Source organism: Castor canadensis, chromosome 4, assembly GCF_047511655.1.
Source record: "Castor canadensis chromosome 4, mCasCan1.hap1v2, whole genome shotgun sequence".
In the NCBI taxonomy this organism is placed as follows: domain Eukaryota; kingdom Metazoa; phylum Chordata; class Mammalia; order Rodentia; family Castoridae; genus Castor; species Castor canadensis.
In genome coordinates, this window is record NC_133389.1 from 56577947 (window position 1) to 56590768 (window position 12822).

The window sequence follows — 12822 nt, forward strand, 5'->3', positions numbered from 1 at the left end:
CCTCTGAATTCATGAACAATTTTTTGGCTACCAGGAAGCAGATGAAAAAGGAATTTTATTTTCCATCACAGCAAATTCCAGATTACAAGTGTTCTCTTGAAATTATTGATGAAGACTCATTAGTTCCCTCTTCATCTCCCACTTATACTGGCTAGTTGATACTGGTGTCTGGCTAGGCATTGATCTGGGTGGGGCTATAGGCTGACAGCCTTGAATTTCTTCATGTGGGCCTTTTCCTTGTGGCTACTTGGGCTCTTTCACAGCATGGCTCCCAAGTATACAGCCAGTTCAGTTGAAGAATATCTGACCAGCCCAGATCCAAGGAGAGGTAGGTGATGGGAATGGAATTCTTTTCTGTGGAAGGAGCAACAAAGAAGAATTTGAATTTGTAGCTTCTTCTCTTTTTTTTTTTTTTTCTCTTCCTTTTGCACTACTGAGGCTTGAACTCAGTGCCTCCACCTTGAGCCACTCCCCCAGCCCTTTTATGTGATGGGTATTTTCAAGAAAGTATCTCACAAACTATTTGCCTAAGCTGGCTTCAAACCATGATCCTTCTGATCTCTGTTACCTGAGTAGCTAGGATTACAGGAATAAGCCACCAGTGCCCAATACATCAGCACTTCTTTTTTTTTTTTTTTTTTTTTTTTAAAGCAGTCTAAGGCTTGAACTAAAGGCTTCATGCTTGCCAGGCACATGCTCTGTTATTGAGCCACACCTCTAGCCCTGTAGCTATTCTTAAACTGTCACAAAGTACTTAAGTAATATATGTAGCTGGGAGGTGTGGGTTAGTGGTAGAATGCTTGCCTAGCATGCATGGGTCCTCCATTAGATCCCCAACACCATGATTAAATGAGTGATACATCCCCAGAAAAGTCTCGTGATGCATACATAAATATTTCTTAGACCATAGAGAATTGGTAATAGGAGTTCCTATTATGTACTATACTACCAATTGTTGAATATTAGGGGAATATGGTGATAGAGAATGAGTAAATAATGGGAGCAGGGGACTAATTTAATTAAAGCATGATATATACAGGCCTAAAGTACCAAGGTGAAACCTTCTTAGACTATCAGTATACACTTTTTAAAAAATGAATGGCAGGAGGGAAAAATAGGTCTTTTCCCGGGGTGGGTACCAGTGGGAGGGGGGTAGGCACAAGGAAAGGGGGATGAGGGTGAATATGATGGGATATATTTTGTATCCATATAGGAAAATGCAAAAATGAAACCTGTTGAAAGTTGTTCTAAGAAGGGGGGGGAGAGGAACAATGATGGAGGGGGTAAATCTAAAATATATTTTATGCATATGTAAATATCACAGTGTATGCCCCCTGTTCAAGTACTACATGCTAATAAAATTTTTTTGAAAAGAAAATAGAAGTCGTTTTAAGAAGTGGGAAATAGGGATTGGGGGAGAGATAGAGAGGGACGAATTTGATTGAATTACATATACAAGTATATGTGTGTATACATACGTATGGTGGTTTGAACTCTTGCTAGGCAGTTGCTCTACCACTTTAGCCACCTTCCAGCCCTCATGATACTATATTGCATGCATGTGTGGCAGTATCACAATGAAACCCCTCTGGACAGCTAATATATGCTAACAAAAAAGATACAAAAAGTAAAAAGACTTGATAATAGGAAACTTCAGAAACAAGTCTAAATGCCCATCAACTTAGTTCGAGCAACAATTACAGTAATTTACATATATGTAATAGAATGAGAAGTAGCTACTAAAAAGAATGTAATAGATTTTATATATTCTAATAAGAAAGATGTACAAAATGTTTTGTTAAAAGTTGAAGATCCCGGGTGCAGTAGCTCACACTTATAATCCTGGCTACTTGGGAGGCTGAATGGGAGTATCGCAGTTCGAGGCTAGCCAGGGCAAATCATTTGAGTGATTCCCATCTCCAAAAAAGTTGCATCTGGAAAAACTTGGAAGATATGTTCTATACTGTTAGGTATATCATAAAGGATTTTGACTTACTTTTCAAAGGAGAGCTGGAGAGGTAGCTCAGTTTGCACTTGTCTAGTATGCATAAGGTCTTGGATTCAGTCCTCAGTAACTCACACACACACACAGTTGTGCATTCATGCTCAGAATGGAACCGGGATCTTGTACATGCACAGCACATGCTCTACCTCTGAGCTATACTCCCAGCCCCAACGATTAAAAAATTTAGTAAGTATGGTGTTTAGGGGCCTGGAAATGTCAGGAGGTAGCCGTAGGTTGAAATGATTATAGGCTTACAAATTGAAAATGAATGAGAATGTTTACAGTTATATAGGAGAGAATAGGCCAATTTAAAATAAGTCAGTCTGTAAGTATTGTCTTCTAAAATCATGGGGACCTTGGAGAACATTGAGTCTCAATTTATAGATGAGAAATCTTAAACTCAAAACAAGTTAATGGATTTGTTTGAAGTCATACTAAGTCATGGTAGAACTAGAACTAGTAAGACCACTTTTTCTTTGAGCCTAGTAAAGCAGGAATGAATGTATATTCTTAAATTTAGGAAAGCCAAATCAAGGAGATTATTGAAAATCATACAAGTTGAGATAGTATTCAGCATCTTCAGAATGCTTCCTTGTGAATGTATTGACTATCATAAACTGTTACAGAAAGTGGTTGTAAGTGGAAGAGCTATGCTCTGGTAGTGATTATCATATTTTTATATGTTCTCTATTATGAAATAGAAGCTGTATCCCATTACATATTAAGATAACATGGAATCTGCTGTGAGAAGATGAGAAGCTTACCAGTGAGAATAGAATCAACAAATTGGTTAATAACTTGAAGATTCTAATTAGTTTAATCAGATATTTAGACTTATGTTGAAAAACTGGCTCTCTGTGAAGAAGGGCAAGGAGATCCTTGATTTGTAACTTTTTCCAGTTTCTGTGATACAAATACTCTTATCATTGCTGCCTAAGTGAAGTTATTGAATGAAGAATTCAGGAGAACTGGTTCTTGTGGTCTTGTACAAGCTGGCTTCAGTACACCACTAGGCACAGTGCACTGAGGGCATACAAAGAAGTAGAAAAATCAGATAGCCATAGGAAACTCCAGCAGAGATAAATTAATGTTCTATTTTCAGTATCTGTCAGTTTATGAACTGGCAGAAAGTATAGAGGTTGAAACCCAGAGAGATAAAACAGGACACTGAAGTCATATTCTTGCTTTGAGAACTTTTGCCAAAGTAAATTTGAGCACCAGTTTTCACCCATTTGAGGGGCTCAGAGAATAAGAGCCAGTTTTCACCCATTTGAGGGGCTCAGAGAATAAAGCTAAACCTCAGTTATAAGGGTGAACAAAGAAACAAGGCAGCAGTCTTCATTGCACCTCCACCTGCTCCTGATGACTGCCAGAAACCTGGCTCTCAAGCTCTGGGATAAGTAGAAAAGAAAGAAAAATTATTATTATTTTCCTAGAGAATTCATCAGAATAAACAAATTGGCTCTTACTTCTGTTTGCAACCTACATTCATACTATATGAGAATGTTGTAATGAAACCTTGAAATAAAATCTGATTAAAGAAAATACGGATTCTCAGTCTCTTTCTCTCACACACACACCAGGAGGTAACCACATGCTCTCCCTCACCATTGTCTAGAAACAACAGAGTCAAATGACCATGGACTGAACCCTCTGAAACCATGAGCCAAAATAAATCTTTCCTCCATTAAAAAAAAAAAAAAGAAACCAGATTCTCCCCAAGGAATTCACCTTTATCTTAGAACTGAAATAATTTCCATATTAAAAATGAAGACAAATATTTTACAAGTATGATATATAGTTTTGTATGAAAGGAGAGAAGGTTAGCACTCCCCTTGATAAGGATGGAAGAGGCCCTTGTGCCTGACAACACGCATATGTTTAAGGCATTGCCACCTACTTGGTGACATCTAACCACTGTTTTGTTTTGTTTTGTTAATTTTTATTTTATTCATATGTGCATACCATGTTTGGGTCATTTCTCCCCCTTCCTCTTCCCCCCTACCCCCTTGCTACCTGGCAGAAACTACCCTACCCCTATCTCTAATTTTGTTGAAGAGAGAGCACAAGCAATAATAGGAAGGACCAAGGGTTTTTGCTAGTTGAGACAGAGACAGCCATACAGGGAGTTGACTTACATTGATTTCCTGTGCATGTGTGTTACCCTCCAAGTCAATTCCTCTCGAACTAACCTTTTCTCTATTTCCTGGTCCCTGCCTCCTGTTGGCCTCAGTTGCTTTAAAGTATCTGCTTTAGTTTCTCTGCGTTGAGGACAACAAATGCTATCTAGTTTTTTAGGTGTCTTACCTACCTATCCTCATATCTCCCTTGTGTGCTCTCGCTTTATCATGTGATCAAAGTCCAATCCCCTTGTTGTGTTTGCCCTTGATCTAATGTCCGCATATGAGGAAGAACATACGATTTTTGGTCTTTTGGGCCAGGCTAACCTCACTCAGAATGATGTTCTCCAATTCCATCCATTTACCAGCAAATGATAACATTTCGTTCTTCTTCATGGCTGCATAAAATTCCATTGTGTATATATACCACATTTTCTTAATCCATTCGTCAGTAGTGGGGCATCTTGGCTGTTTCCATAACTTGGCTATTGTGAATAGTGTTGCAATAAACATGGGTGTGCACGTGCCTCTGGTTCTAACCACTGTTTTTTGCGGACATTAGATCAAGGGCAAACACAACAAGGAGATTGGACTTTGATCACATGCTAAAGCGAGAGCACACAAGGGAGGTATGAGGATAGGTAAGACACCCAAAAAACTAGATAGCATTTGTTGCCCCCAATGCACAGAAACTAATGCAGATACTTTAAAGCGACAGAGGCCAATAGGAGAAGGGAACCAGAAACTAGAGAAAAGGTTAGTTCGAGAGGAATTGACTTGGAGGGTAACACACATGCACAGGAAATCAATGCAAGTCAACTCCCTGTATAGCTATCCTTATCTCAACCAGCAAAAACCCTTGGTCCTTCCTATTATTGCTTATACTCTCTCTTCAACAAAATTAGAGATAAGGGCAAAATAGTTTCTGCCTGGTAGCGAGGGGGCAAGGGGAGCAAAAGAGGCAGAGGGAAGCGGGGAGAAATGACCCAAACATTGTATGCACATATGAATACAAGAAAAAAAAAGTATGATATATATAGCTCAAGAAACAGAAATGTTGAGAATGAGAAAAGAGTACTTGAAAAAAATCAAATAGAGCTTCTAAAAATAAATGTAAGTAGGCAGGTTTAACAGCTTAGGAGAGGATTAGTGAATTAGAAAGTGGGTCAGAGAAATTATCCAAAGTAACTCAGAAAGAGGGAAATGTAAAAAAAAAAAAAAGGTAACGAGATAAATGATAGAATGAGAACATTTAGAGTCTAATTACAGTGAAAAGAGAAAAAGATAATAGACAATGTTTGAAAAACTAATTGCTAACAACATCTTAAAATAAGTAAAAAGATCCAATCCTGGCTTCAAAAAAAAGAGTTTCATTTACATGTGGTAGCACAGCTGTAATCCTAGCACTAAGGAGGTTGACACAGGAGAATTGTGAGTTTGAGGTTTGCCTGGGCTACATAGTGAAACCCTGTCTCAGAAAAAAAAAAATTCTTCAATTAGTGATCTTATACTACATTTAAATTTTCTAAAAAGTACCAATTTGATGAGTGAACATTTGTACTCCTGGGGTTATATTTCATTTTCTAAACAGTTTTTAAAAATCTTTTATTCATACAATTCAGAGATTACTTAAACTTTGCTAATAGACTAAATATTTGTACTTGCACTAAGTTATAATGTTTCTCCAGTCATTTTTAATATATGTATTCTCCATTGTGAATGTGCCATAATTTATGTGACTTACTGAGACATCTAAGTTTACTGTTTTTCAGTATTAATACAGTTCAGTGCACATTGTTCATATCATTGGTGATCTTTTTCAGATTAAATTCTTAGAATTGGAATTTCTGGGTTGTACAGAATGTTAGACTTTTTAACACTTGCCCCAGAGCAAGTGAGTACACAGCCTTTCTCCATAGTGCCCTGGACATAAAGTAGTTAAGGACTGGCTGAGTGACTCAAGTAGTTGTGTGCTTGCCTAAGCAAGCATGAGCCCCTGAGTTCAACCCCAGTACCACCAGGGGGAAAAAAAGATACAACATTTCAAATAGTTAAAAATATCCCAGTTGATTCTACTTCTTAACTTTTTTCCTCTTCCCTGAACTGGGTTTGTTCATTTGTGTATTTTGCACATACAGTCTTAGAGAACATAAAATGATAAATCAAGTGGTTTGGTTTTTTTTTTTTTCTTCTGAGTTCTCTGAAGAATTTAATTCTTCACACTTTGTTATTCCCTTTTCATTACTTTGGTTTTCTATGTGATTTTAGTTCTTCCAACTTTGAAAAAATTTTCCGCCTACAACTAAAATCACAATATTGTCCTCTGAAGATTCAGCCCTGTGCTTTTCAGTGTGTTTTTTCTTCAGTGTAGCATTCTCATTTTGCTATCTTTTGGTCGTCTGAAAAACATATCTAACAGGAAACTGGGTTGGTAAACCTGCCTTGATATTTACTGCTGTGGGTTTCAGGAGCACAGGGCTCTCAGACTTTATCTTTCTACCTGTGGATTCCCCTCCCACACCAGTTCATTTACACATTACTAGCTTATATGTAATTTTTAATCTCAGAAAACTTAAATGATTCTCCCTTTCATTTGAAATAAATTGCTCACTAATTTATAACCATTTACTTACAATAGGTTGTTAAAATTACACACTGTCCCACACTATTGACCAGAGATGGAGATCGAATTCGAAGTAATGGAAAGTTTGGGGGCCTTCAGAATAAAGCTCCTCCAATGGATAAACTTCGGGGAATGGTTTTTGGAGCTCCAGTACCAAAACAATGCCTGATCTTAGGGGAACAAATAGGTAAGTCAAATGAGTATTTGACTAAGTTGCAATAACTGAATAACTATTTCTAATTTGATTTTAACTTTTTATTTAAGAGCTTATGTATTTAGATTTTAACATGAAAATATAACCCATAACTGATACAAATAATGTAAGATGTTATGTCGAATACAAAAAGCTTTCTTACACCAGGTAGTCATTGAGATTATTTTCTTCTGATACAAGTATATTTACATACTCGATATATATAAATTTTGGTCATGATATAGTTCATAAAATATAGCTAGAATTAGCTTTTTATGACCTGTTAATCAGAAGTTTGTAGGTGATAGGTTTTACTTTCATATTTTCTTTCTTCATATAATGAAGGAAATGCTGGGCTGGGGCTGGGCTCAGTGGTAAATTTACTTGTCTAGCACATGCAACATCTCATGTTCAATCCCAGCACTGGGGGGAAAAAAAGAAAGAAGGAAAGAAAATGTCATTCTTGTTGTATAAATTCATACTTTATCAGATAACTGTAATACTTATTTTTATCTCAAAGTTTATAAATGTCTAGAACACAGTTAAGAATTTTTGAGCTGTCCTAACTGCTTAGGAGACTGAGATAAGATTTTCACATGAACTCAGGAGTTGGACCAGCCTGGGCAACAGGCTTTTTTTTTCAAAAAAGAAATTTTTTTAAGTGTATGGATGTGACCCTTCCCCTACTCTCTTCTATAAGCTTGCTTCTATTCAGCCAATAAAATTGTCTGTGTGTTCTGAAATGCATGTACTTAGCAGGAAGTCCCCAGTAGACCATTACCTTTGTACCTGTTTGTTCTTAACTTTATATAGTTCTAATACACTTGACTGTCTACTTTTACAGCACGTAGTACCTTCCTGTTAATAATGTTCTTATAGTTGTAAAAATGACTATCTTAACCACTTTTTAGTGTAAACTTTAGTAGTGCTAAATGTATTCTCATTGTTATCTCCAGAACTCTCTTCATTTTGCAAGACTAAAAACTTATGCCCACTAAATAATAACTTCCCATCCTTTAACCCTGGCAATCATCATTATACTTTCTGTCTCTGAATTTTAACTATTGTATATACCCTATGCAAGTAGAATTGTACCATATTTATCCCCTTTATGACCATATAATTTCCCTCAGCATGTCCTCAAAATTCATCCATGTTGTAGCAAATGTGAAAATTTGCTTCCTTTGTAAGTGTGTATAATAGTCCATTGTGTTTATTTACATTATATTCTTATAGTGACATATACACATAGAAAAGTATGCATTTTCAAGAACATGTTTTGAAATGCAGCATAGTAAATTTTCACAAAATGAACTTTACACCTTTATAAGAAATAGAACATAAAGGCTGGGGGTGTAGCTCAGTGGTAGAGCACTTGCCCATCATGCACAGGCACTGAGTTTAATCCCTAGCACTGCCAAAAAACCAAAATATTGGGAAGTACCACTGAAAACTTCCCATTTCCTCTTCAGTCACTGCCAGGCACATCATACCACAAAGGGTAAAACTTTTCTTGGCTTACAATAGTATAAATTAGTTTTGTTCATTTTCATATTTTGTATAAATGGAATCTTATAATGCATACTTGGGTCTAGCTTTGTTCAGTCTACACTGTATATTTAGTTGTAGCTTGTTTTCATTACAGAATAATATTTTGTTGTGTAAATGTACCATAATTTATTTCTTTATTCTACTGTTGATGAATTTGGATAGTTTCCTTAGCAGTTTTTAAAGCAGTAGTAAAAAAAGTTTGTAGGAAGAGGGTTCATACTTCTGTTTATGATAATAGTGAGTTTATACAGGAAACTTCTGCAAAAAAATGAGTGAACATCTGAAAAATTACAAAAAATGATTCAACATGGTCAGTGAATCAACACAAAAAAGGCTTGTTAATTCAATCCATGTAGGACTACATTTTTTGACAGTGACCTCCAGAATCAAAAAGAATTGCATTTGGAACTTTAAAAAGACACAGGTAGTATATTTACAGAATTTCCAGAAGTTTACTAAGGCATGTGAATTTTGATTTAACAGTAAGGCTATCTCTGTAGATCTTTGAGAAGAACAGATTATTATTAAAGACTTCTGTACCCTACTGATATATCATGTATTTTAGGCTAATACATAAAGTAAGGAATTTAAAACTTTTAACAATTACTTATCCTTCCTGGTAAATATCTTCAGTGTGCTTTCAGATACAGACTGATCAAAGCAAATGAGACCATTAAAAGTTGCTGATACATACAAAGTCCTTTTGGATATAAGCAATAGCAAGCATCCATGACTAAGCAAAACAGGAATATATAAGAAAAATTAGAGAAAAATCACAGGTACAAAAGACAAGAATGACTCTGGGACAGTTGGCAGCCTAAATAAGTAGTTCTACATACAGACAAGGCATTATTTACACAGCTGAATATCACAGCCTGTTTCTCAAGAAAAATGTCAGGAGTGTTAAATAATTTCCTTGAATTTATAATCTGGGGAATGTCTGTGAAAACTGAGTAGAAAATACATGAATCACATAGGTTAAAAATTAAACAAACCTCCAGGCCTGGAGGAGTGGTTCAAGTGGTAGAGCACCTGCCTAGCAAACACAAGGCCCTGAGTTCAAACCCCAGTACCACCAAAAAAAAAAAAGAAAAAAATTGAACTGCCACACTAGGTGTGATAGTGCGTCCCAGCACTCAGAAGTTTGAGCCAAGAGGCCATCTGCATAGGGAAACCCTGACTCAAAAAAAAAATTGAATCTGAAAACATATGAAATGAAAAGAAGAAAAAAAGGAAGATGGGAGACCTTTCTTTCCTTTGTTATCTCATGTTGGGTTTTTTTCCTGATATGAGTTTGAACTCAGAGCTTTGCACTTGAGAGGCAGGTACTCTACTGCTTGAGCCACGCCTCCAGTCCTTTCTTTTCTGGTTATTTTGGAGATAGGGTCTAACTTTTTGCCTGGACCAGCCTGAACCATGATCCTCATATTTTAAACTTACTGCTGTTGCTGGATGACAGGTGTATGCTACCATGTCCTGCTTTTTCCCTTTGAGGTGGAGTCTTTAACTTTGTCCTAGCTGACCTGGAACTAAGATCTTCCAGATCTCAGCCTCCCATATAGCTTGGTATGACAGGTGTACACCTCTACATCCAAGTACTGATTGAGATGGGGTCTCACAAACTATCTGCCTGGACTGACCTCAAACTGTGTTCCTCCCTATCTCATCCTCCTGAGTATCTAAGATTGTAGGTGTGAGCCACCAGCACCCACCTTCTGTAGTATTCTTATAAGTAGTAATACTTTTAAAAGAGAAAATAACTACAAATACTGCAGACATGAAGATGTAGATATTTAAAAAAAGAGTTGTTAATAGCAACTGAAGAGGGGATAAAACATTGTCCAACGTAATGAGTTTATGTATTTTATAAACTCATTTTATTATACTGTTTGTAATAATGACATCAAAATTACTATATTATATTCTGAAGTATTATGAATCTGGCCAAGTTGGACATTATTTATACTTGATTGTATATTGGTTTATTCAGATATTAAGCTCCCAATTATTATAGTCTGTTTATTATTTTTCTAATAAAGTTGTTCTCTTTTGTTTGTTTATGCTTCTGGGAAGCAAACTGAGGTCCTTGCACATGATAGGCAAGTGCTCTGCTTCTGAGCTATATCCTCAACCCTGAAGGTATTTTTTTGTGTGTGTGGGTGATACTGGGGCTTGAACTCAGAGCCTACATCTTGAGCCACTCCACAGGCCCTTTTTTGTGAAGGATTTTTTCGGATAGGATCTCGCTAACTATTCGCCCGGGCTGACTTTGAACCATGATTCTCCTGATCTCTGGGTCCTGAGTAGCTAGGATCATAGGTGTGAGGCACTGGTGCCCAACCCTAAAAATATTCTTACTTCTTTTCTTAATTTAAAAGAATTTTTCGAAGAGGTCTCACTATGTAGCCCTGTCTGTTTCTGAACTCCTGGGTTCAAGCAATCTTGCCTAAAGCTCCCAAGTTACATCACCATGCACAGCTCACTCTTAATATTTTTATAAGCTGTGAACAAGATTATCTAAGTAGCCAGGTACAGTGGCTCATTCCTGTAATCCTAGCTTCTTGGGAGGCTGAGATCGGGAGGATTGCGGTTCAAGGCCATTCTGGGCATATAGTTTGTGAGACCCCTATGTCCAAAATTGCCAGAGCAAAATGGTCTGGGTGCCTGGCTCAAGTTGTAGAACACCTGTTTTTGCAAGCCCAAAGGCTATGAGTTCAAATCCCAATCCCACCTCCCCCCCAAAAAAGATTATAACTTTCAAGGAAAAGATGTTTTATTATGGGACTAGAACACGGTGATGATCTCTCGTGGATGGACCTGTTACCCAGCTTTAATTTATCAGAACATAGCAAGTCTTGTTTTATTTATACCCACCTTCTCACAACTTGCTTTCTTCTCTTTAAACAAGTCAAAGTAGATATTGGTACAGTTTTTCACATACCTAATTTTTTCATAGTTATAAGTGCTTATAAAATTTTTTTCCAAAGAACCATGGAAAACACAAAGTACAAAGTGAACTACCTTTCTTAACTGCTTACTTACATCTTCCAGTGTTGAGAAAGTTGCTTCTGCCTTCGAAAGCAACCCATGTTTAGGCAATTGGGTCCTGAAATACTTAGCCAATAATAACCCTTCAGTTTTCCCCCTTTCTCCTCCCACTCTCATTCATTCATTTTCTCTCTCTCTCTCTCTCTCTCCCTCTCTCTCTCTCAGGTGTAACAGTGAGTTCCATTGTGATACATGCATATAATGGACTTTGATCAAATTCACACTCTATATTCTATTGCCCCTTTTTAAAAGGTTCTAGTGAGTTTTGTTATTCTGTTTTCATAGAGCACTCTAGTCATTTTTTTGTCTATATTCTATGTATAAAAGTGAACATGTAGTATTTGTCTTTATCAGTGTAGCTTATTTCATTTAACACAATGACTTCCAGTTCTGTCAGCTTTCCTGCAGATGACATAATTTTATTCTTTATGGCTGAATACTCCGTTGTGTGGTATGTACCATTTTCTTTATCTGTTCATCAGTTGATGAACATCTAGGCTGATTACATAGCTTGGCTATTATGAATAGTGCTGCTATAAACATGGGTGTATAGGTGTGTCTATTGTATGGAGACTTGTTTTTCTTTGGGCAGTACCGGGATTTGAACTCAGGGCCTTGTGTTTGGTAAGCAAGTGCTCTGCCACATGAGCCATGCCTCTAAGCTGATGTATGGAGACTTGTATTCCTTTGGTTATAAGCCCAGGAGTGGTATAGCAGAATCATATGATAGTTCTGTTTTTAGTTGTTTGAGGACCCTCTGTTGCTTTCCATAGTGGTTGTACTAATTTACATTCCCAGCAATAGTGTATAGGGCTCCCTTCCCTGTCCCCTTCATTGCATCCTTGCCAGCATTTAGTGTTTTCTTGATAACTATTCTGACTAGGGTGAGATGGACTCTGACCATAATTTTGATTTGCATTTCCTTTGTGGTTAAGGATGTTGAATGTTTCTTCATGTACTTGAGCCACTTGTAGTTGAGAACTTTATGTTCAGTTCATTTACCTATTTCTAATTGAATTGTTTCTTCTTTTGGTGTTTAGTTTTTTGAGCTCTTCATATATTCTGGATATTAATCCTTTATCCAATGAATAGCTGGCAAAAGATTTCCTCCCAGTCTGTAGTTTGTCTCTTAATTCTGATCATTCTTTCCTTTGCTTTCAGAAGCTTTTTAATTTGATACAATTCGATTTGTCAGTTCTTCACTTTTTTTCCTGCTCAATTGGAGTCCTGTTCAGAAAGGCATTACTTACATGCCTGTATCTTCAAGGGTTTTCTGTATATT

General features: G+C 36.8%; 1 protein-coding gene and 1 non-coding gene across 4 annotated transcripts in view; both read left to right on the plus strand.

The window, feature by feature from the left end:
• Positions 1–12822, plus strand: part of Smchd1 (structural maintenance of chromosomes flexible hinge domain containing 1) — a 135871-nt gene that overhangs the window by 107404 nt on the left and 15645 nt on the right. For 2 of the 3 annotated variants that reach the window (XM_074070221.1, XM_074070222.1), the window contains one exon: positions 6764–6935. In XM_074070221.1, the coding sequence (XP_073926322.1) occupies positions 6764–6935 (172 nt within the window). Of the gene's footprint in view, positions 1–6763; positions 6936–12822 lie in introns of those variants that run through there. The other variant, XR_012447116.1, reaches the window with a different exon arrangement.
• Positions 3806–3931, plus strand: LOC141422996 (U6atac minor spliceosomal RNA). The gene has a single exon (XR_012447675.1). It is a non-coding gene; the product is annotated as a U6atac minor spliceosomal RNA (small nuclear RNA).